The 25,811-nt window shown below is 43.9% G+C and overlaps 1 protein-coding gene across 2 annotated transcripts; it reads right to left on the bottom strand.

Annotated features, from left to right (window-relative positions):
* Positions 1-79: 79 nt before the first annotated feature.
* On the bottom strand, positions 80-25,252 carry LOC115320788. 2 transcript variants are annotated; one of them, XM_040208159.1, is made up of 3 exons: positions 25,084-25,252; positions 15,961-16,247; positions 80-1,434 (listed from the first exon to the last, which is right to left on the bottom strand). In XM_040208159.1, the coding sequence occupies exons 1-3, from the start codon at positions 25,204-25,206 to the stop codon at positions 1,179-1,181; spliced, it is 666 nt and encodes a 221-aa protein (XP_040064093.1). In that variant the 5' UTR covers positions 25,207-25,252; the 3' UTR covers positions 80-1,178. The 2 variants fall into 2 exon arrangements, with proteins under 2 accessions (XP_040064093.1, XP_040064094.1); XM_040208160.3 differs by lacking the exon at positions 80-1,434 and adding an exon at positions 4,434-4,860.
* Between the last annotated feature and the right edge of the window lie 559 nt (positions 25,253-25,811).

The following is a 25,811-nucleotide window of genomic DNA, read 5'->3' as shown; positions in this document are numbered from 1 at the left end:
AATGGTAAAACAAAATGGCTAGGTGGCGTAAGCTACCGCCCGATCCAAAGGGCTCAGCTGGATTCATCCATCCATCCATCCAAAAACCGCGTCAAGTGGAGCCACTGCGCACGCGCCCTGCCGACAGCAGCGCCACCGCAGTGGAATGACGTTAGCACGGCGTCGCTCATCTATCTTCTACAAAAATTTATGCAGCATAGTATCTTTATTTCACCCAATTTTTCATTCCTCCAATCTTCAGAAAATTCAAATACGCGCCGAAACCAAGAAAGCAATGCAGAACAACAAAGTATGTGCGCTTTCGGTTACTTTTTTTGAATAGACCGTTGGTTCTAGCGCAGACGGAAACACCCGAGTTACTGTTATACTTATGCGTGCTTTATTTCCAGATAAACATAACATAATTTATTATTGCCCACTTCTCTCCGATGTACTCTTCATTTGGATGCCGCGGAGCAGGTTGAAAAATTGTTTGCGAGTACACAAGAAAAAAAAATTCTCATATTTAAATTCATATTCGTTATTTATATAAATATCGTGTATGTATTCGCAGGTTGGCCCTGTCATTCTTTCTTCTTGTCATCGCCGAAGTAAAAAAGAAACCAGTTGTTTCATTACCAAAAGTTTGAATGTATGTTGTAATATATGTTATCCCGGTGTGTCTCAAGTACTTTTTTGGGATAATTTATTAGCATAATGTGCTGTTTGGTGAAATTTGTGCTTGCTCTTATTCTTCTTGCATTGTAAATAACTATAGGAGGTTTCCAGGTGATTTGGAAGCTAAGAAGATGCAAAAATTATATCACATCATAGCTATATAGAAATATATATATATATTTTATATGATCTACACGCTAAAAAATTGAATATGCAACTCAGAAAGCTAGAATCACTTCATACACTAACACCATTTCGAAATCACAAGCCTTTTTGTACTTGAAGTCGTGAAATTTAGAGTTTTTCAGACCTTTTCTCGAAGTTTTGAGTTTGTAAAAATTGCCTAATCATTTGATCGCAAAAAAAAAGAAGAAAAACTAAAGATGCAGTTACGCTTTATATATCTCCTGCAATGAAAGAAAGCACAGAGCAATCATTTCCCAGCACCTTCCTTTACAATATCCCGTGCTCCAACGTGGAATGTTGCAATCTATTATTTCCCATCCCGTACGCATTCCTTCTCAAACTTTGACGCGATGAAGCCCTAACAGCGAATGGCGAAAGGATGTCGACCGGTTCGTGCTCCGACCACAGAGGAACTCGGCAAGAAAGACGCAGCCTGCGGCAGCCAGCATGACCAGCCACATCTTGACGACGTCCGTGAAGTCCGCAAAGGTCAGCGTCCCGTCGCTGATTGTCTGGCCACAGCCTTCCCAGCTGCCCGAAGAGTCCTTCCACCATTTTGCCACCAGTCCAGAGTCCCGAAGCCACAGGATCCTCGAAATGCACGAAATCAAAATAATAATGCAAACATTATTTTTTTTTTTGCTTTTTTAATTGAGTGACCAAGTGGATAAAAATGCTATTTTATCGTAGTGGGAATATTTTGTATAATCCCTGAGAGCTTACCAAACGCAAAAAGCGGCCTATTATGTTCCCGCCTGTAGCTACGCGATTGGTTCCCCGGCGTTCTTGTCGGCCAGTCACGCAACCTTACCGGCTGAGGAACGAAAACAAAATGCTCGGGGTTTTCAGGACGGGGCTTCAAGAAGAGCAGGTGGCGCACCACGTGCTCTGCGCTTCTTAGGCTCATAGACTGGGGGAGAAAGCTGGCCGCTGGTGTTCACACTTTGAATGTCTGTGCAACGGACGCGGTAAAAGCTTACAAATATCACGCCGCACGTAGGACCAACACCGTAAGACCCTGCGGGCTCATCGATAAATAATAAATCTGCAGCTAGGGCGTGGAGCACCTGACGCAACACCATTTAGCGTGGGAGATCATTTCTATTTACTCTCCGTTACCGCAGCTAAAATATCAGCAGCGCGGACTGGAGACTCAGCGACGATACATCAACAGCGGTGAGTATAAAAACACGAAGTGACTTCACTTCAACTTAAATAATAAATGTTCTCTACATAGTGTAAACTGCAGTATGTTTAACCGGAGGCCGGTCAAAATGCGTCTGCGAACACTACGCGGGGAAAAAATAGTTCGTATTAGTCACTGTCAAGGAGCATATTTCACGATGTGCAACATTTACGATAATTAGGTGTTCGCGAATATTTGCCTAATTAAAATGTAATTTTTGAAAATTGCGGTAAAGCATCCGTTGGCAGAAGGAGAGCGGCAGGGAGGAGTTTCAGTTGTCACGCCTCCAGCGCTCTAACTTCGAGGCTGGTTCACAAACTTGCGGTGTTTTGTAATCGATTGCGCCGAATTATCTTGTAACAGTTTAGCACTATACTCGGCGACAACTTTTCTTGGCGATGCAGAGGAAGTTGACGATAGCCCACGCACAGCCTTATCCAGCGCTCAAAATTGGATAGAAAACACGTGCCTGTACCCTTCACTGCATTGCCAAGAAAAGTTGTCGCCGAGTATAGAGAGCCTGTTGTTCAGAGAACTTCCAACTGCTCCATCGGGGTCGCGTGGTTCATGGGTAGCGTTTGCAATACGAGCTGCGTGGTGGTGCCGGAAGTGTTGATCGTCGGCAAACGTCTCCGCGTTTCCGCCTGCTTCCCTCCTCGCCACGCGAAAACGCAGCGCGTGCGCACTCGCGATCAAACTCCGCAAGGCGACTGCCAGCAAATTGCAAACCCTCCCCATGGTTGGAGATGGACTCCCTCTTCGATCTAGGCTCTCGTACTGAACACACCGGCACACTGGCACACCACCTATCGGGTTGCCCTAGAAGACTGCAGGCCTGGGTATAACTAAACTGAAACGATTCACACTATTTGGGAGATAACATTTACCGACTGTATGGGAAGTAGTAGCTTATGACGTTGTCAGAAATATTTCATGCTGACGATGAAAACAACTTGTGCGTAACAAATTCAACAAGAGTTTTCGTTCAATAGAGATTGTTTTGAGTATTCCTTTTTTCCTCGTACGGTGCGGGACTGGAATCTGTTGCCAAAAAATGTTGTTTCTTCCACCGATCTTGAATTATTCCTTTTCCACCTGGACGCAACCTAACTATTGTATATTCTTGATTAGCATTATTGTTTTGGTGTTCCTTGCATTGTGCTTTGTTGCCGTGTTGCTTTACCTGTTGCTTTTACAAGTATAACTCGTTGCCACTCCTGTCAAAGTCCTAATCAGGACAGTATGTCAAATAAATAAATTATACAAATAATGAATCCATGGTTTGTTAAATGGTTACTCACACCACATTAGTGGGGGGGGGGGGGGGCGGTTGCGCTGTGGCATGCCCCTTTTGAGAAAAACGACTAGTTAAAAAGGTCTAGCATACCCAGCCAAGCCATACTTGCTATGGGGTGCTACCAGCCCCCTTGTTGGGCTCGGTGGTGGGAGGTGCGCCACGGTTTCTGAAATCCTCCCTATTTTCATGGGTTCCAAGTCAAACCAACCTGACCGGCCTTCCAAAAGGGTCTGCACCGAAGTTTTCATCCCAGACAAGACTCCATGTATCCATTCCAATTACCCAAAGTTTTTGGTTATTCACTCCGAAAGTGACAAACAGCTCTCAAAATTATCGCCCTTCCTCGTTGCAAAAGTACTTGAAAGTGTTGTGGGAAAAAGCTTCAAAGCCGAAAAATGTCTTCTGGCGACCGTCTGGTGGAAATTGAAACCAGTGAGCAGAGTACGGCGCTCCTTGCACTGCGTTCAGCGTCCAACCAGGAGGTGTCAGTCACGCCACATCACACACTGAATACGATACAGGGAGCAATCTCTGAGGAGGACCTTCTAGAGACAACAGACAATGAAATTGCTGGAGGTCTTTCTGACCAAGCAGTCGTGGCTGCAAGGCGTATCTGCATGCGACGAGACGGGCAGGAATTAAGAACAAAACACATCGTTCTAACGTTTGAAGCCACCACACTTCCTGAAACCGCCAAGGCTGGATACCTCCACTGTAGGGTTCGACCATATATCCCTAATCCCCGGAGATGTTTCAAGTGTCAGAGGTAGGGACATGGCTCCCAGAACTGTAGCGGGAAAGCTACATGTGTGAAATGCAGTAAAACTGACAATAAGACAGATCCCTGCACAAACAGCGCACACTGCACAAACTGCAACAAGGCTCACCCAGCATACTCCAGATCATGTAGAGTATGGAAAGATGAAAAAGAAGTACTGACTCTAAAAGTAAAAGAAAACTTGTCATACCTAGAGGCACGCCATCGTTTTGCTTTCTTGCGAAAGGGCGGCTACGCGCAGGCGGTGCAGCGGGAACATGCACCACTGAAGGTTGCAGTGGCTACCCAGACGTCCTTTCTGGACTATGGGAAGCCACAGCAATCCCCCACGCCCAACCTTAAAATCGAGCTGCCCGGGCGTGCGGTATCGGCTGGGGGGTCTACTGCCTCCTCCAGCCAGACGACCACCCCTCCCGCCCTCACGGGGCAGCAGTCATTCCTAGTTAGCGTGGAGGGAGCTTCAGACGGCATCCCCTTCACAGGATTAGTCGGCAACGGCCAAGCCTGTCCGTAGCCCGCGGTCCCCTTCAAGGGAGAGGGGCCCACGCTCTCAGGAGAGGAAATCCTCATCCAAGGAACAGCATAGTTCCTGTGCCACTCCAATACCCAAGGTGGAGGAACGGGAAGTCTCTGGCGCCTCCCTGCCTGGCACCTCCGCTGCCTCTTTGGTTGGAGGTGGTCGTGGCCGAGGCCGGGCTCCTCGTGGCCAGCGTCTTTCCATACCTTCTGGGAAGGCCTCGCCACAGGACCCAGAACCTATGGATGAGAGTACCCAGGCCTCCTCTCATGCGTCTGCCACAGACGACACGGAGAGGCAGACTCCCAAGGCCCACCATAAAAGTAAAAAAAAAATAACACCCCGAAGTAAGAGTCTCCAACACATGGCTGCAACCTTTCTTCAATGGAATTGCAGGGGATTACTTACTAACCTTGACGGCGTTGAGTATCTTTTGCAGGAACACCAACCTGCAGCCCTGTGTTTACAAGAAACACATTTAATTGCCACGCACACAAACTTTCTCCGAAATTTTATTGTCTTCCGGAAGGACCGCCTGGATGCTTCCATTTCATCTGGAGGAGTAGCGATAGTAGTTCCAACGCTGGCTGCTTTTACAGCTATACCCTTACACACTCCTTTAGAAGCAGTGGCAGTGCGTGTTCTAGTGCACAAAGCCAATTCGGTTTGTCCACTATATTTATCACCCTGACAAGCTATAACAAGTGCAGAACTTCACTCTGTTTTAGATCAACTTCCAAAGCCCTTTCTTTTGATGGGGGATTTTAATGCCCACAATACCCTTTGGGGTGGGAATCGAACTGATGTTCGTGGAACAATACTCGAATCAGTTTTAACTTCTCGAAGCCTTTGTCTTTTTAATACTGGTACTCCAACTTATTTTAGCGTTTCATCCTCGTCATCGACTCCCATCGACCTCTCCATTGGTTGTGCTTCGTTGCTGCCTAACTTTTCGTGGAGTGTAAACCAGACTCCCTATGGCAGCGACCCCTTTCCCATTGTTCTGCGAAACACGGTCTCCTTTGAGTCATTACAAACTCGAACTCCGCGTTGGAAGTTGGAAAAGGCTGACTGGGTCACTTTTAAAAAGGAGTCGGAGTTGCACTCAGACACACTTGCTAGCTTAGATGTTGATGAAGCCTGTGAAGTACTGACTAATGTAAATGTCCAAGCGGCACAGCACTCTATTCCAAGAACGTCAGGACGTTTACCATTAAAACCAAAGCATTGGTGGAATGAGGAGGGTAGCCTAGCTCGTAAGCAGCAAAACTCTGCATGGACAATTGTGCGCCACTACCCAACTGTTGAAAATGTCATTAAGTTTAAAAAGCTACGTGCTAAGGCTCGCAATGTAAGACGCCAATCTAAAAAAACGACGTGGATGTCGTATGCTTCCTCAGTCAACAGTTCCACAGGCATAAAAGTCGTATGGGACAGGGTTCATAGAATTAGAGGGGATTACCGTGCATTTACTCTCCCTCTATTCACATAGATGGCACCAGTGTTACCACACTGGAACAGCAGGCGAATATTCTAGGTGAACACTTCCAGTGTGTCTTGGGATCTGACCATTATTCAGGCACCTTTCTAAAATACAGGCTGCCAAAGAGAAATTACCAATAAAATGCACCGGTGGTTCTAACAGCGCTTATAATCATCCATTTACCCCTGTGGAACTGACGATCGCCCTTGACAAGGGAAAGAACTCGTCACCGGGGCCAGACCTTATTCATTACAGTATGCTTCAGCATTTAAATCCTGCAGCATTAGACACCATCCTATTGTTTTTAACTGTGTGTGGAGCAGTGGAACTTATCCCATTCTCTGGAAAAGGCCAATTGTGACTCTCTTGCTAAAGCCTGGAAAGGATCCATCGTTACCCTCCAGCTACAGACCCATTGCATTTGCCAGTTCCCTGGGAAAAACGTTTGAACGAATGGTGACCTCTAGATTGGTGTATTTTTTAGAGCAGAGCAGAGAAACGTTTTCGAAACATTTCAATGTGGGTATCGGACAGGGCGATCAACTGTTGATCACCTCGTTTGCCTAGAAAAAACGGTCAGGGATGCCTTCGTTAAAAAACAGAATTGTGTATCGGTATTTTCGATATGGAGAAGGCATACTATGCCACATGGCGGTACGGAATTTTAAGGGATTTACTTTCAGCTGGAATTCGTGGGAAAATGATAGCTCTTATCAAGAGCTTCCTTGAAAAACGCTCGTTCAGAGTGAGGCAGGGTACAACTCTTTTGAAAAATTTGCCTGGGAGAATGGTGTTCCCCAAGGTTCGGTGCTGAGTGTTATTCTGTACTTGATCAAAATGAACTCTCTTAAACAGGCTCTTCCCCGATCTCTCTCCTATGCACTCTATGTAGATGATGTACGAATTTTCTGCTCTTCGTGTAATGTAGCTATTTGTGAACGCCAAGTCCAACTAGGTATTAATGGAATGACACGTTGGGCCGATGAGAATGGTTTTCGTTTTCCAGCAAAGAAAATTGTCTGTGTTCTGTTCTCTCCTCGAAGAGGCATCACTACAAAACCCACTTTAATTCTGGGAGGTCAGACCCTGAATGTTCACTCCGAGCATAAATTCTTAAGGGTTATTTTTGATAAGAAACTTAGCTTCCGCAGTCACATCTTGCAACTCAAAGAGAAATGCCTACTAGCATCGAATATTTTAAAAGTTCTTTTGCACAAGTCCTGGGGTAGTGACAGAAGGTGCCTGCTGCGTTTGTATCAGTGCCTTGTTCGATCAAAATTAGATTATGGTTGCATGGTGTACGGCTCGGCTCGGCCGTCTCTTCTTTGCATCTTAGATCCTGTCCACCACCTAGGATTACGACATGCAACGGGGGCTTTCCGGACCTCTCCAATTTCAAGCCTCTACGCTGAATCTAATGAATACTCTCTTGAAACAAGACGTCTCTTCCTGGGCCTTCAGTATCACTTAAGAGTTCGTTCTATGCCCCGACATCCTGCACTCGAAGTGTTTCTTTACACTCGGTATGAAAGGACATACCAGAACAAACCCTCTGATGTACCTCCTTTTCCCCTGCGCCCTAAATCTGAGGCCGAGACTTTTGCAATAGTCTCATCGAGTCCGGTAGCAGCGTTGCCCAGCCCAGTTGCACCCTGGAACATCACACCTATTCCAGTCAATTTTTTTCTTTCCAAGTATGACAAGAAGAATGTACCAGCGAAAGATCTTAGGCAAGAGTTCTTCCAAATCGCCGAAAACTGCAAGAACCTTGTACAGTTTTACACGGATGGATCGAAGGGGAGCAGTAGTGTTGGATGTGCTGTAGTCGGGCCGTCATGCAGTATTGTAAAGCGGCTCAACAACGAAGCCATATCTTTTCGGCAGAATCATATGCCCTACTGGTAGCTGTGGATACTCTCATCAAAAAGAATATCAAGGCCGCCGTAATTTTCTCAGACTCTCTCAGTGCTTTCTGTGCGCTTGCATCCCTAGATAGATCAAAAAATGCTTTTATTCTGCAAATACGTACCAAAATTGTAGCTGCCATAAACTGAAACATCACCATTAATTTTTGTTGGGTCCCTAGCCACGTCGGTGTAGTCGGAAATGAGGAGGCCGATAAAGCTGCTAGAACATGTCAGCACATGGACACAGAGGTTACCTGCATCCCATACTTGGATTACAGGTCATTATTGAAAAATTCAATTAAAAAGAAATAGAAGGAGGAATAGGATACTGAAGTCCATAATGAACTCCATCGCGCGAAACCTATTTTTTCTGAATGGGCTGCTGCCTACATCATGAGCGTTTTTATGAAGTTTTTTTCTGTCGCCTAAGAAGTGGTCACACTCACCTCACGCATGGCTTCCTTCTGCGAGCAGAGGATGCTCCAATGAGTGAAGAATGTGCTGAAACACTCTCCGTCTCGCACATTCTCATTTCAATGTCCGAAATATCATGATGAGCGTCGCACCAACTTCTCACGGTTTTTAGAGAACCGATCCCATTCCACCCTGCCTTTTTGCTGGGAGAGGAGCTTTTTGTTCCGCATACCCAAGTTTTTAACTTCCTAAATAGCATTGGCCCACTATAACATAGCACACTTAAGTTAGTGGATTTTCTTTGTATTGTCTGCATTTCATGAAAGGTTTTAAACTCTCATAGCATGCCTCACCTTTAACTAAATAGCACCGCAGTTTTTTCTTCTACCATTGTTCTGGCGCACTATGGCCTTAGCAGCCGCTGCGCCATTAAAACCCAAAATCATATCAAATCAGACAAGATCCCCGTATGGTCGTCATATTGGTTCATGGAATGAGCAGTGTGTTCTTTACTTCTCCAATCTTGGTGACCCAGTCTAAATTTGTTGGAGACGGGTAGCTTTATAAAGACGTTCCTTGAATAACGAGATTTTGTTATCCACACATCGGCTAAACAAGCGCACATATTCGCACCACCACCATATGCAGTGCCGCTGCTTCGCGGCCTTGAGACATAATTTTCCTGTCATTAAATATGTAAGAACAATAATACTTCTGGAAGCGATCTGTGGGTATGAACAAAGTTGATAAGTGGATTGCATACACAGAGTCAAAGACACTTAAACTGGCGAAGAACGCTTTTAGTACGATGATGCACGCTGCATAGCAATTTTGGCGCGACGGGCTCAGAACGACCCTTTCGAAGCTTTGAAGAATCGAATAGACCGAAATGGCGATTGCCATGACAACGGTTAGCCGAAACGCCGTTCGACCGTAGCAAGTCGTGCCATCATGAAGCGCATCCTTGTGGCCCACGTCCACAAATTGACACGCATGTCACAGGGGCCCCACTCCTGCTGCCGGCTGGATGTGCTCGGCCACAACGCCTACGGTTCACTCCGTGTTCACAGCGGCATTTGAGGTTCCTGTTGACCACATCATCAACACCCTGGATGTCGTTATCGCCGCCGTGAACCCAGGGGAGAAGGCATAGAAGTTGAGAGCTCAGGGCACCCTGCCGCTTGGTAACGTCGCGGTCCCACAGAAACAGGTGGGGCACCGCACGGTTTATGTGCCGGTGCTCCAACTTTCAGCAGTACCGCCCAATTCTCGGGCCGTACGGTGAGATCCTCCGTGTCTCGCACCCGGCGCATAAAGGCCGCCCCACTATGTACACTGGAACGAGGGTCGTACGTACCGTGGCAAAAAAGGCGGTGCCCAACTTCATTTATGTCTCTGGGCACCGCGTTATGTGCGAGTATCAGGGCATGAAGAGGGTGTGTTCCCGCTATGTGTTCCCGCGGAGAGACGTGCAGAACACCTCGCTTCTCCTGGTGTGGAGTCTTCGGCCACAACACCGACGGCTGCACCTTACCGTACAAGAGGTGCGGTCATGACCATGTTACAAGGAACTGCACAAAGCGTCGAAGTTACTCGGTGGTGATCCAGGCCGTCAGTTCACCGGACCCCGGCGTGGCTCCGGCGAGTTGACCCGGCTCGCCCAACAACACCCACGGCAAATACGATATAGCTTCGCCAATACTGGAAACTCCTCCGAAAACACATAGGAGCGGCGGCGAACGTGACAGTGGCGCCTCTAGCGGACTCGGAGTCTACGGAAGCAGTCGTCGCAATGGAAAAGTATAGGCTCCGCGACGTCCTCGAGCTTTACAAGCCCCGTATCGTCACCCTAACAGCAGAAACAATTTATTGCGGTCAGTTCGCTTTCAAAGCGGAATCCACTGATCGCAACTGCAACGACAATCGAATAACAACGCGCGCATAAACAAAGATAGAGCAGTTTATTTAGCGGTCTCAAACGCCTCTCAGGGGATCACACGCGTTTGAAACGCGTCTGGGAAGCGGAAAAAAGGCGTTTAGCTACTCGAACTACGTCGTAATCGTTAAAACATGCAAAAACGACATGTTAATATTACCAGAGCAAGCGCACGAGCTGCTGGAGCATAAAAACAAAACAAAAAGTAAGGATAAAAATGAACGTGCAAACACTTACCGAACTTTGCAGAAAAAGTGGTGTCGCCATTCCCGACGAAAATAAGAAGAAACGGGAAAGAGAAGCGAACAACGGCGAATAAAACAAAGAAGCTAACAAAAAACTATTTCAACTTCGGACGACGATCGTTGCGGCGCTTATAGAAAAAAAGAAAGAAAAATGGAAAGCAGCAAATGAATAGCTGGTGGTCGCCACCGGTGTTGAGTTCACGACAAACAAAGCGGAAGCAACAGACGAAACTAATGAAAAAAGAAGAAAGCGACCCTTTTTTTTTTTTTCAGCTGCTTTTTGTACATTTCTTTATTTGCTTTCGCGGCGTAGGTACGAACTAAAAACAAAACAGGGGAAATAAATAACGTAGTGCAGCTCACACTGCCCGGTAAAAAAGAGTCGCAGAAATGTGTTGGTCGCAGGCAGCAATCTTCTATATGTGCTAGCAGTGAGTAACCTTTTTTTGCTTTCGAATTTCTTTTTCCAGTGACTTCGGCGGGTTGTTCGTTCGCTCGCTTGACGAAGCAGTTTAAAAGTGCATTCAAGTACTTGTTGACGTAGGTGTCCGTAGGTTGACGCAGGAAGCAGAAGAAAGATTTTCCACCACATCGCACAAACTTGTTCTTGCAATGGTAGGCACCACATCGCACAAACTTGTTCTTGAATGCGACCGGTTGATCAACAAGCGATGACCCGTAGCAGACGTGCCGGCCGGAGTACACAAATAAAATTCGAATAAAAATGGGTAACGAGCTTACACTTTTTAATATATTTAATAAATATCAAAAAGCACGTATGACGATTTTGGATTAGAAACTCAATCGAAGGCGAAAATAGGAGGTTATCGCAGACGACAGTGGAAGAAAACAACAACAACAGCAAAGTTGCAGACGGCCCTCAAAATGCCCGGACCTAGCGCAGACGAACCGGGGGTAGTGAGCGCCGAAGCGAAGGAAAGGGAGTAAAAACTAAGCCAAACAAAGCAAGGATACGCGATTGTTTACACGTCGGCAAAAAAAAAAAAAAAAAAAGGCAAAAAACAAACAAAAAATATACGCAGCAACATATAAGCAGGAGGAAGAAATAACGCGGCAGAGTGGCGTCGCCTCAAAAATATAAAAGAAAGAAGACTCAAAAATGGAACGAGTGGAAACGGTTCAACGGGTGTCGGCCTTTATCGTAGAAGTAAAGAAGCAGCGAAGCAGAAGATGTTGGTCGTCCCCGCGCTAACAATCGGAATTTGTGCACTGTAAATAGCCTGACTGAAATCATATTTTTTTTGCGGGGCTACGACGCTCTCCCCTTCTTTCTTTGCAAGCGCGAGAAGTCTGCTTTTTTCGTAACTCCGCTTTTGTTAATCTATAATCGCGTCAGATTTGCGTATGCACAACGCCTTCTTTCGGAGCATACTGACATCGCCGTAACGTACGTGGTTCGAAATTGACTTCTGCTTCTTCATCCGGAGACGATCTTAACGGGATTAGCCAGCTCGCCTGTTCGACGAAACGGTTATAAGCAAGACACTCATGAGAAATGGGAATTGCAACGACAAAACAAATTGACTGATAAGAACAATAAATTGGAAACGAAGCAATGTTCTGAAATGTTAGTACATTTCCCTTTTTCACGAAACAGCGCGAAGGCATACATTCGTGTTTTGCTTGGCTTACATAAGTTGTGACAGAATGTTTTCTTCGGGAGAACTCCGAAATTGCACCCAGAAAGCTGTAACATCTTTCCCACGCGAAGAGAATGTCATTCACTCATGAGCTGGCACCCATTTTTTAACTTTGAAAGCAGCGAATGTCCGTGACAATTTTTTTTCGTTGGTCACCTCGCACGGAGATAGGCAAAACCAATGCATTTCGGAGAATTTGTCTGCCAGCGGAGACTCCGAGCTCGCCAGGGGCGCTGCAATCACTTTTCGCCCGTTTTCCGCGGGAGTTGCCAGTATTGGCTTCCACGGTATTTGCCCACGGCGTCATTCCCTTCGCGCGCGTGGTGAGTGTACTGGGTGTCCTTTTTTTGAAAGATGGAATAGCGCCTCGTACCTGGGAAAAAGTGTTTTAGCATATAAGGCAGCAAGTGCAACTGGCCCAAGCGTTCAAACTCTCTTTCGGTGACAAAGCGTTTTAATAAAATTGGTCATTTGAGCGACGCTGTGGTACACGGCTCAAAATTTCGGTTCCGCCACAAGCAATGACACGTAGAACTACTTTCCTCGTGATTGCGCTTTTTTTAAGACCAGTAAACCGAACTTGTTGCCTCGGCGCCAGCCTCGTGATGTGGTGGCTGGAGCATACCGTGTGTAGTAACTTTTGGAAAGTTGCTTGCCTTACAGGATGATGTGGGCGGTCCAGGCCGCGCCCTCGTTTCGTACTTGTCGGGCATTTACGCAGAGTCCTTGTTGCTCAGGGGCTAAGGAATGCCTGTCCTGCCGCAGGGACTTTTTTGTGTTTTACTACGCCATGGTTGTCGCAATGCAATGCCGGGGAACGGAAGTGTTGCCCGACGTCAGTGCCCAAGAGACACCAGCAGTATCACGTATGTGTGAAGCCCTTTGCGCGTCTGGCGTCTTTTCCCGGCGCCAAACTCAAACTTCACGAGTGTGCATAAAAATATGTTAGCTTGGGACGTACCAGGGCAAGTGGCCGACATCGGCTGGAAATATGAGTGGGATGTTCTACCCACCAGAGACATGTCAGCACATTGGGGAGTGCCCGCGACTGACGGTTTCCCACAGTGTGCCTCCCCAGAGACAAATCAACTTGTATTCGCTACAGATCTGCAGTGGCGCGCACGTTTTGACCAGTGGTGTTGCAGATGTTTTGGGACCCACTTCTACTCCCAAACGCGTGTGCGCAGTCATTTCGCCAAGCTCGTAGTAATTCTAACCCACGAAATTTTTGTGGCAGCATAGAAATAAGGCCATTGTTCAACGCCGGCGTTTTAAGCCACCCCTTCCAATGCTGCGAACGCTGCTAGAAAATATGGCCGACCACCTGTAAAATATACTTTGAAGCCTAGGTGAGCAGTACATCGTCAGGCGTTGGCACTCAGTTTTTTCGTGTGAGTGGCAACAAGGTCCGCATGCACCCCACAACTGTTTCGCGATTGGATGTAAAAATAGTAGCTGTGGCCCAGCACCGCTGAATTTGTAGATATCTAAATAAAAGTTTCTTTATCAGCCAATCAACTTGCGACGTTTGGTCGTCTCTTTGATAGTTATCAGCTTGCTTCCAGCTTGCAGACAGGGCAGGCAATGGCGCTACTTTTCCAGTATCCAGTGACTTTAGATCAACAATCCCAGGAAAATCAATTCTGCAATCTCTTACGCAGTGTTGTAGGCGTTACCGAAAAAAAGTAACAAAATGTGTTACTCCTTACTTGCAAATAAAAGGAACGCGTTACCGTCCTACGTTACTTCAAAATAAAAGGACCGCGTTACCGTTACAGCTGCTGATAGAAAGTAACGCACGTTACTTTTGCGTTACTTTTTTTAAATTCTGAATTAACACGTTTTACTGTTTTGACGTTATAGTATGCCTGAGCGCCATATTTCAACAAACATTATGTCCATGCAGAAACTGAACATAATTACTTTATATTTTCTACGGTTCCAGCTAAATCCTTAAAAAGAAAAGAACGCAAAGAAAAATGTAAAAATTTCTAAAATCCACATGGCTTGGCGCCTAGAAACATTAAATAAATAGAACTGTAACTTTTTTTTTGAAAGTTTAGGGTCGAAAAAGTAACGAGTAGCGTAACTCCGTTGCAATTTACTCGAAAAAGTAACGTAAGTACGTTACTCGTTACTGTTTTGATAAAGTACTGACTACGTTGCACGTTACGGAAAAAAGTAACGCGTCAAGATAATACCGTTACTTGGAACGCGTTAGTGCAAACAGTAAACTCTTAAGGCCCCCCCCCCCCCCCCCCCCCCGCCTCGAAGAAAAATAAAACAAGGAATTAAATGATCAATGTTACCGCTATACGGTTTGCTCACAGCACGCATCTTCGGTCCGCGGCCGACATATTTGTGTGCTAGGAGACACCAAGCGTAATTCCTGTTGTTTTTGCTGTGGCTGAGCGGTGTTCACTACGTCAACCTTGTTCAGCTAGTGAATATCAGGGGAGCAAAATTTTAAGGGGCGGAACGTTGTTCCCCTATTTAAAAATCTAATTTGTATGAGAAGTTTCTGTGTCCAATAAACACATATGAGTCATACAAGATATATAAGAACTACATAAGAACTATTTAAGAACTAAATAAGATATGTAAGAACATGTAGGTACCATATAAGGAACTTGTGAGTAGTTTCTTATATGTTCCTATATACCTTATATAGTTTTTATATAGTTCTCATATAGTTCTTATATAGTTGTTATGTAGTTCTTATAAGTTCTTATATATCTTGTATGATTAATATGTGTTTATTGGACACATGAAAATACTCATACAAATTGATTTTTTAATCGGGTCGCTGATGTTTTGAGGCAAGAGCGATCGTAGAGTTTGATAAGGACGCTAGGGTGATCCAAACGACGATCTCCTTTAGCAATGGTGCTGGACCCCCACTACACGTCGTCGCATCAAGAAAAAATAAAGTTTTGTGCGTTATTCAGACACTGCGCGAAGTAGTTATTAAAATATTTTGTTGTCCGGGAAACAAACCATTCATTTGGCGTTTTAAATGTATACGTATTGATAAGCTAATATATAGTTCATCTAAAATGCACCTACATGTAGCCTAATTCACCACATAAAGAAAAAAAAAGCAATCCACAAAAAAAAAATTGTTTTTATTTTTTTTTATATAGGGTTTTGAGGTGAAAACCAGTATAGACAGTTTCACTCGTGGGACCTTTAAAGAGAAACTGAATCGGTTCTGTATTTGAGAAAAAAACACTTTAATGGCCTTCATTCTACCTCCAGGATCAGAAATATCGAGATTATTTTTCAATTTGGTGCAAGGAGGCTTCAGAAATTAATTTGGAAAGTTCCGCCGAATCCCCTCCTTCCCGGGGCGTGACGTCACACTAGGAGTGTTCGAAGTCTCTGCTCTCGCGCATTTTTTCGTCATGACTGCCGTCAGTGCGGAAAAAAATATAGCTGGCAAGCTTGCCATTGCACGCGCTGCCCATACGAGCGACACGCAATGGCGGCCCAAAGATCCTAGTCTGACGTCACGACTTGTGGAAGGTTTTTCGCGTTTTCTCGCATTTAGTTGCATCTTCAGGGAAATCGAATGTGATATTCAGATTCACGGGTTAAAAATACGCCAGAATTCACCTCTAACTCGTTTTTTTAAAGAAGTGTTTCACCTCCCCTTTAATGCTGCATGTACTAAATTCACGAAGAAACGCTCACCTGCTGTTAATGGCCCGTTGACGTGCGAGGGGCATCCTCTTGTTTAGGTAAAACACAGAGTTGAAGTTGAACATGGCCTCCTTGCCGACGTAGTATTCCCCCGCGTCAGAGTTGGCGCAGGCGGTCGTGGCCCGGGCGGCCAGCGCGGCTCGACTCATGATGAGCACAGCCTTTCCTTGAACCACCTCGCGCATTGTGCCATCGGACAGGACGACCCCCGGAGGCTGGTCGGACTTGTGTCTCTGCATCATGCGCCATACCTTCTGGTACGACGGGTCCTTGGAGTCCTGGTAGGACATGATTGGAATCGCGTCAAAAAGGAAGAAACCCCTTTCCAAAAAACGATGGTATCCAGTGTGAAATGCACGAACAAATTATGAAAAAAAATATCCCCAGAACGCCTACCACACAGAAGAATAGTATTACTCGAATCGAGCAATTCTAGACAGGGGTGAGTAAGACAAAGTTGGGCAATTACACTTCTATCAACAATGTGCAGCACTCAGCTGCTGCTTCGACGGTAGCACGTGCCTCTGACTTTTTGAAGCAAATACAGTCCAGGTCAAGAATGTTAAACAAAACCTTTTTTCACCTAATTCGGGAAGGATGACTGACGGGTTTGGTACGTTATCCTAACCGAGAGCTGAAGTAGAGTGAATGGCTTTCCGTAATGTAAAGACCTTGCGTAAAGAGGAAAACGTCTATCAATATGTCCGAAGTCCTGACGTAAACTGGCGCGCTGATTGACAAGCCGATTGCTCCTTGCGATATCGAGATATGTCATCGCGTACCTGCAGGCAATTTATCGCCAGGTCAGCTTATCATTGCGCGATTTAATCTTCGCTCAAAAGGGGATTCTGTAATCGAGAATGCGTGGAAGAATCGGTTGTCAACCTCAGATTTAGGCCGCGGTACACGTGCCTCAGTCTACTGCAATGAACACTAGTGTCCAGAACTAAAAAAAGCTGCTTGGCATGACAGTGGTAAAGAAGGGTAGAAATTTGCGTGGACGAGAGGCGGAAACATATAGGTGCGAAAATCAGAGCAGTCACGGGCTGTCTCTTTTCCTTGCATCAACAAGTTAGCCAAGATTGTGTAAGAACATTATGTTTTCCCTCAAGTTATGTTTTTTGCCATTAATGTTTGAGCACATCTCATGGCGAATGAAGTCGCCACTCTTTTTAAATTTGCAAAAGAGAAATATCTATTTTTTGTTTCCATCAAACCTTTGTTCTGCTCGTAATAAGGAGGACGAGCTAAGTGCTCTGTTTCAAAAATTTGTTTTTTCTTTCGACGTAATCATGGTCACCGAAATATGCAATCAAGACGACCTGAAGGTGCTGCCAGTGGATAAATATAATTTTAACCCCTTGTTCAAAAGGTACGGGGGAAGATATATATGGTGTACGAGATAGTTTTGATTGTGAACTCATGACCGATTTTTTTTATTTATTTGTAGTGATTTTGAAATAATGACGTTGAAGTGCGGGCAAAATATTTTTTATCTTGGTGTATAGGCTACCAAGTGGAAAATTAAAGAATTTGAGGCCATTTTGGTAAGTTCTTGAATTATTTAAATGTCAACCGGCACGAACCTTTTATCGGTGGAAATTTTAATATTAACACGTTAATAGCCTCCAATGCGCAATATTCACTCGTAAGTGTTGCTGAATCGAACAATCGAATTAACATATTTAGTTCACCCACACATGCTACCGGTGTTTCATCTACGCTTATTTATCTTTTTGTCATGAATAATGATGTACGCAATAAGTTTGGTGGGGTGGGGGGGGGGGGGGGGGCATTGCCGTCCAAATAGGCCATCACTTGTCGTTATTCATGTTGACAAACAACACCACTGACAATCACAGTAATGCAGCCATAAACACGCGTATGTAAAGAAACTTAAATTCTCTAGTAAGGTAGATAATTACTGGACAGGCACACACTCCCACCTATATGATTTACTAGAAGAAAACGTTTGTGTGCGTTTTTTTTGTTTTCGTCTAATAAATCATATGATTCTGAGTCAGCGCCTGTCCAGTCGTGTGTTTCTTCTCTTTGTCTTTGCCTTACAGGCTGTTTTTTTTTCCAATCATGTATACATTTTCACACACTTGAAGTGTTGACGTCCCATATTAGTGACGTAAACTCAAATCTAGTTTACAATTCTTTTTCCGTTGATAAAGTGTATGTCTGCTTGTTAGCACTTTTTCTTGGTATTTAGCTACATCATCCAATATAGACCAGTTCATAAAAAAAAAACAAAAAAAACGCGGATAAACCGTTGGTGACTGAAGAATGTTACAAAATGGTACGAAAAGAAAAACATGCTAGACCGTACGTTCTTAACTACACGGGACACTGACCATTTAAAAATAATTGAAGACATATAGAAACCTACTGACTAAAATTATCAGAAAAGCAAAGGGAAAGTATTTGAACTCATCATTTAATGAAGGAACAATGTCGAGAGCAGACCAGACTTTGTACATTATTAATCAACTTTTAGATCGATCATGTGGAAACAATACCATCACAGAATTGCAAATATGTGACACAACATTTCGTGGAAAAGACCTGGCTAACTCATTTAACAACTATTTCGCGTACATTACCCACATCAGTGACAACCCACTGTGGACGAGGTACCTAGAAACCCCTCATAAAAATAGCGTGTTTTTTCACCCAACAGACCAACACGAGGTTTTTAACAAATTTCATTATATATACTTTAGTAAATGTAGTGACATGGACGACATACAAATTAAGCCCGTTAATTACGTTTTGAACATATTAGCACCTGTATTGCCGTTCATTTTTAATATTTCTATTGCCACAGAAAGCTTTCCTCGCCGTGTACAAATTTCCAAAGTCATTCTTTCCATAAGTGGAAACAAAAAGGAGCACTCAAGCTATAGGCCCCTTTTCATTTTACCGGTGTTTTCGAAATGTCTTGAAAAAATCTTAAGAAGAAGAATAACTTTTTTTCATCAATTCTTGATTCTTACATTCTCAAAATACGGTTTTCGCTAGGGACGATCACTGAACTTGCCCTACTAATACAAAAATGAATTATCTTGAAATCATTTAAAGAAAAGCATATTACTCTTGGGGGTTTTATGGACTTTTCCAAAGTTTGGATCGCATAAATCGTATCACTCCACTAAAAAAAAGAAAACCTTGAGTTCCATGGTTTTTATGTTATAACACTCGAACTGATAGCTTCATACTTACAATTTTGTCAACAGTCTGTGATCATCAGTAGTCAGTGTTCCAGCTTACTACCTATAACTGTCGGTGTTCCTCGGGGAAGCAATTTGGGTCCATTTATTTGAAATATTGACATCATTGACATCGTTCACATAAGTAACGATGCAACCATTGTGATTTATGCCGATGATACTTTTTTTTTGCACTTGACAACGATACGCTTGCTCAAGTCGCAAACCGCACTTATGAATCACTGTACACATGGAGTAACGTAAATTCACTGCGAATTACCAGATCTAAAACTAAGGCCGTGCTGTTGAAACCGAATATTGAATATTTTATTATCGACTGTAACCTCGTGATAGGTCCATCTTTTAATGAAATAGTTCATCTTGAGGGGGGGGGGCTAAAACTTTAGGCGTAATTTTTCATTTAATTTTGTTATGGGATTGTCACGTTGAAACTATTATTGGTAAGATTTCTAAAGCTGTAGGTCTTCTTAAGAAGTTTTGTTTCGAGCTCCCAGTGGCCATTAAATTACTCATATACAACTCTCTCCTCGCTCCATATCTAAATTATGGTCATCGTTTTTGGGGTACCACTACAGCAACTAACATAAACAAACTCCATGTTCTTAAAAAAAGGCCGTTACGTCTATCAATCATGTATCATATGACACCCGTACATAACCTCTTTGAAAAGCACTGCATCTCATTCCAGTTATCCGTCTCTATGATTGCACCCTAATTTGAATATTCACCTCATCAAACAAAAGAAAATTGAATGTTCACCTCATCAAACAAAAAGTTGATTTAACGCGACTTTCAAACTTTTATACCGTTCCTAATACCGACGCTTGCAAAATACCATACTGCAGAACAAATTACGGAACCCAGACGCTAAGACATAACCACTCATCATTACAAAATAATTTATTAAGAAACAACGTCACAGTTGAGACGCCATCACCCCATTTCATCAAAATTATGTTCATGTAACATTGAGACGTGTGTAGATTGTAATAATGAGTTTTTTTATATTTACGAGTTTTATGTTTACTTTATATTGTTATTTAGTAGTTCTATAACGTGTGTTTCAGTTTTTTTTTTCTTTGCATCGTCTGTTTGCCTCTGCCGAGGAAACGGGGGCGGGCCTCGTCAAGCCAACATATGTTGGCTTTTTGCCCACACCTCCGTCGCCTGTACAAATGCATAGACAAAAATAAAGTGAAATTGTATCTGTACTTAATGTTTCTCCTTTTGAAACTCAGTACCTCCGGCAGGGGTTCGCTCGCTAACCAGAATGGTAAAAGATTTCCAAGAAAGCCACACGAACGCAGCCTTTGATTTATGTGCTACACTAAGAATGAGACTGCCACCGAAATAGCGTGTTTTGTTTTTCTTGGCGCCATTATTACAATTTCAAAATCTGATATTAGCCCATGAGGGCGTTTGATTGAAAAACGTAATGTATTAAAAACAATTCTTATAATTTTACTCTTAAATTATACCCTCTGATTACAATGGCCTTGTTTAAGCGGGTCGTACTGGCAGAATGTTATTGGGAAAATAACAAATCTGTTTGTTCATTTAGCCATCCACTAGAAATTGCTGTTATTTTCTACTCAATACATGCAACACCGCTCTGAGGTGGGGATTTTTCGGAAACGATAAAATATTTAGTATTTGCCTGTCTCCAGCAGCCATTTTATCCTTGTGGCTTTTATAAAACAAATTGTTTGCAAAAACGATATTGTTCAGTATAGTGTTTAGGCTGCAGCATACAAGCAAACCTTGAACAATGAACGTAAGCCGATCTCACTCTTGCGCCTTTAGTTAAGAGTCACGTAGCTTACATGGTTCCCTAAGTCTTCCAGCGTTATTACGCCCTCGTCACTACGCCTCAGGCCACGATAAATGTGCTCGAGATATTCGTGTTTAACCACAACTCTGACAATGTTTGTTGACCTGAAATTGCTTGGCGTAGGTTTTGATAGCTTTCGACAGGATGTACGGCTGGGCAGGACCACGATACATTCAATATCTTAGAGGTACTTTCGGGTGTCTGTATTTCTGTGTCAAGATGCACTCGAAAAATATATTTGTATCTCCGTAGTAAAATAAATTTACGATGTATCGCTTGTATTGCGATACTCTGCCTTGGCTTAGGTATCTCGTTACATTTGTTGTCTAAAATTAACTGTCGGGTTTTTCACAATAAATTGAGAACCGCTTTCGGAGGCGTGAGGGACCCCAAACTTTATATGAATCAACTATTTAACTCTCTCTGCAAGGAAAATACTTGATAGAAAGCACGATATATCGTGAACAGTCACAAAAATACGAGCGCTGCCATTTGCATTCACCACCAACAGCTCCCGCCGCAGGTACCACGTTTTAAGAAAAAAAAAAAAAAACGTATTTCTGGATGTACCTGCTTCTATATACCGGTATATTTGTTTTCTTTTTTTTCATAAGTATGTCGGGGACGTTTCGTTACATATAAGAGACATGTATTCGAGTATATATATATATATATATATATATATATATATATATATATATATATATATATATATATATATATATATATATATATATATATATATTGGCCTTAAAGTTCATGCATCTCAGTTTTTGTATTCCGGAATACTTTGAGCATCTCTGCGGATTGAATTCTGCCATTTCTCTTCACCTTTTTTACCAACCGAAGCAAAATATGTAAGCTCGAACAGATGTCATTAAAAGGTAATTCCGCTGCGTTCGCACACGTGTAACAAGGATTCTTAAATACATTTCTGCGTAAAAAAATCTTGGAGAACGCATTTCTGCGTAACACACTCCATACTGAGTTTCTGCGCAGGAAAATCAACAACAAATTCATGTGGCGATGTAGTTCGAGACATCCCGGTTGGTCTCTGGGCTTTGATTCCCTTTAAAGGGATACTTCAACGAAATTTTAAATATATCCGTGGTGTTCAAAAACAGGTTCAATATAATCCACAATATCCGTAAATGACAATCGCACGTTGGTATTTTGAGCCTGGTGGCTGTATTTTTTCTTATAAACGGCCCACTCTAGCAAGCGTTCGGAGAAGTCCCAGCTTAGAGCACATGACATCCAACGCAATCGTGACGTAGGTCGTCTTGGGACGAGCAAAGCTATGGCGAGGCTGACGTCGAGGGGATGGCCTAGTCCTTCCAGCCACCGAAGCGGCTGCTTTTGTACGAAGTTTGAGTGGCGGGTTAATCTTCTATAATCTTGTAGGGGGACAACAGCTACTTCTGGAACACACAAGAGGGATTCTCGGGAAGACGGCAGTTCCTCCTTCCCCTCTTCTCTCGTCGTGGCCGGAGGCGAGACACTCACCGTCACTAGCTGTCAAGGTTCCTAGACGGGCATTACAAACGAGGCGTTAGCGACATCCACAAGTGCTCTTAGCTAATCGTTTAATTCGTCTTAAAAATTCTTTTCGTGTTTTTTAACAAGATATTGGTTTGTTCGATGTGATACTGCTCCTTTGAACGCACATAGACCATAAAAAAAGGCCGAAATTTTGTTGCACTATCCCTTTAAGTCAGAGCGCAGCCGATGTCGTGTTGTCGGTGCGGCTAGAGCTGCCCAATGAGCAAGGCTTGAGAGTTATCCAGCCATCTCGGTCTATACACAATCATTGGTGCCAGTTGTCAAAACCGATATATGAAATCGCAGGAATCGGTTCTTCGTCTTTTATGAATATTAAACAGGTACTCGACAGAGCAAAATCTATATTTCCTGAGCTGCCGGACGCCGTATCTCAAGCTCAGAAAGGCGCACTTTAGAACCTAAACGGCCCGTTCAAGCTTGCAAGTCGCAGCTGTCGCGCGACTTTTGTCGCGAAAGCGACATTCGCTAATCCCGAATGCGATTGTTTTGGACCAGTTACTTCCAGACGAAATTTTTGCGACCGATCGCCGAGTCGCCCGGCGGCTGTACCAATCAGCAGCGCCTCGGAAGTGGCGTGTGCTGGGCCTCGCGATTTTTTACATCCGGCACGTCGAACTTACGTGGGAGTAGCAAGGGAGAAGCAACCGACCTATCCATCTCACGCCTCGGTTCGTGATAGCGGTCATGGATACAGAGCCACGTAGGTCTCTGCGGTGGCACTGGTCAGCGCCCTTAAAAAATAGTCATTTTTGGTTTTATAAAAGGAGCACTTTGATTCGAACGAGTGCTAAAAAATAACTTGGCCTAGCAGCGAATCCGCGCCACGAGCGAGTTCACGCCGATATACCGAATGTGCTTCATTGTACGCTTCCGAAGGACCAAGGTCAACATCACGAGTCTTTTTTTATCAGGAAATAACGACGCATATGTAGCGGTCAGACAACGAAGATGGGAAATCTGCGAAACGCAAACCCAAGCTGTGGCGGGGAGGACGGAATGAACGGCGGCTCAGTGCACCTGAGAAGCGACTCGCCGGTACAGGCCATGAATACAGAGACACGGAGGCGTCTACGGCGGCTCTCATCAGAGTGCCAATTTATAACAAGCATTCTAATGAGAGCCCAAAAAAAAAACTCTGCCTGCGAGCAAATCTCTTGTTTTCGGTTGAACAGGTCAGCGGAAGCTCGAGTGAGTGCACGTCAGTGTAGCGATTGTGCTTTTATTATAGGGTACAGGCTAATAACACTAATCTTTCTTTCGTGGTGGAAACTACGGAGGTAAAACCAAAAATTGAAAGCAGTGAAACCGGACGGAATCGAAGATGGCTCCCTAAAATTCGGAGAAGCGACTCTCCGATCGTCCGCATTGTGAACGTCGGTGGTCGCTTGTCACATGTCGCTAGCCACTTGTGTGACTCAAGAGTTGCAAGTGTGAAGGCGCCTTAACGTTAGCTCGTTGTGCTCGCCCTACACTAAAAATGGTCACAAGATAATCTGGGAATCAAGTGGGGATAACCTAAGCGTATCTCAGTTGATGACTCTAGATAGCGCCAATCGCGCAATGCCAAAAACGCTACGCAGCTTTTGTAGTTTTTTTTCCTAGGTTATCAGCCTACGACCGTCATGTTCATACATGCGCAGTGACTTTGCACTTTTAGTATGTTGATGTGTGCCCTCTATTCTTGCACGTATACACTCTGACTTGATGTGAAACGAAGTATAGAAGAGTATCGGCTGCGAGAAAATCACTCTGTACTTCGTTTTTTCTAAGTCGGAGCGAAGCGGACTTTGCGGTCTGATGAAGCCAATCACGGTCCGATGAAACAACCACACAAAGGTTACGGGCGCCGTTACGATTCCCTGTGGCGCTCATTGATTGGCTCCATCGGACTGCAGAGTCGACTGACCGCAAATTTAGTGAAAAAATAAAAAATCAAGGCTTTGAAAAAAAAAATAAGTATTCAGTATTGAGACTCTGAACCTTCTTAGCATCAAGCGTTGTTCTCACTTCATATATTTCTCTCCTAGATAATACATGAAATATGACCTAATTTATTTATGCATAGAGTCTGTGGATATTAAATTATTATTCATCAGAGGGTATTATTCATCAGAACTGTGTTTACAGCAGCTGTTATTCTATAATGTACCTCTCCTTTTAAGGCTGTCGGAGTACGAAATTGAAACGGCAGTTAACTATGAGCAGAATAAAGCTACATATCAGTTAAAACCCTCACATCATGAACACGCTTCAAATTTAAGTACACGATTATATAGACATCTCACGAAATGTATTTAGCAGTTGTCTTTTGTCGTACTGAGGCTTGTGTTCCACGTACAGGTCTCCGGTAAACATTTTATAGCGCTTTGATATATATACTTGTGCCCTTTCATATAATTTTAAATGCATTACATATTTAGTAGTATACCGGTGTTTTGGGGATGTATAATGTGCATTGCCTTCTAGATAATTTTTCACACTCACACGGACTGAAGACACTCCAGCGCTTCCAGCTACCGTGTAAGGCTTCATTTCAGGCTTGAGCGACAGGTCTTTCATGTTGTCGATGCGTCCCGACTCTTCCTTTATCATCATCATGGCTTTCATCTGGCCGGCAAACACAGTGGTCAGGATGATGACGGCCAGCCAGAAGGTTGCCACCACAATCCGTGCCGAGACACGTCTAGGAGTGTGCGAAGACGCTGAGATGAGACGGAAATATATTTTAGAGTCGCTTACGAAACCTCGGCCCCAGCAAATGAGCGACGGAGACATCCCACGAATCTGTGAGGCTTCCGTCATCACCCGGTGTGTCCAGCAATATATAAAACACTGCCCCCCCCCCCCCCCCCCCCCCCAAGAATCACTCCAAGAATTGTGTTGCACCTCCTAGATTGACAATCCTGGATATCTTGAGATTATATCTAGTAACGATATACACGATGTTGGTCGAAACGCGAGCCAATTTGTTCCTGCCAAAAGTATGGATCACACAGAAAAAAAAGATTGAAATGCTATTGTTTTAAGCCGAAGGGTTGATATGCTATTTTGTTCAGCGAAAGGAAAGATATTGACGTTTGGTATGATTAGGCTTCGAATCAATTTTGAGTAATTAACTTCTTAATTCGTAAATTTAAACGTAAGATCTAAATTAAACTTGCTTGGCATCGTTGGAGACCAGTAAATCAGCGCGACCTGCAAAACAACAAGTC

Source organism: Ixodes scapularis, unplaced genomic scaffold (genome assembly GCF_016920785.2).
Source record: "Ixodes scapularis isolate PalLabHiFi unplaced genomic scaffold, ASM1692078v2 PGA_scaffold2__306_contigs__length_199485367, whole genome shotgun sequence".
Classification (NCBI taxonomy): Eukaryota; Metazoa; Arthropoda; class Arachnida; order Ixodida; family Ixodidae; genus Ixodes; species Ixodes scapularis.
This window is presented reverse-complemented; position numbering and strand designations above follow the sequence as displayed.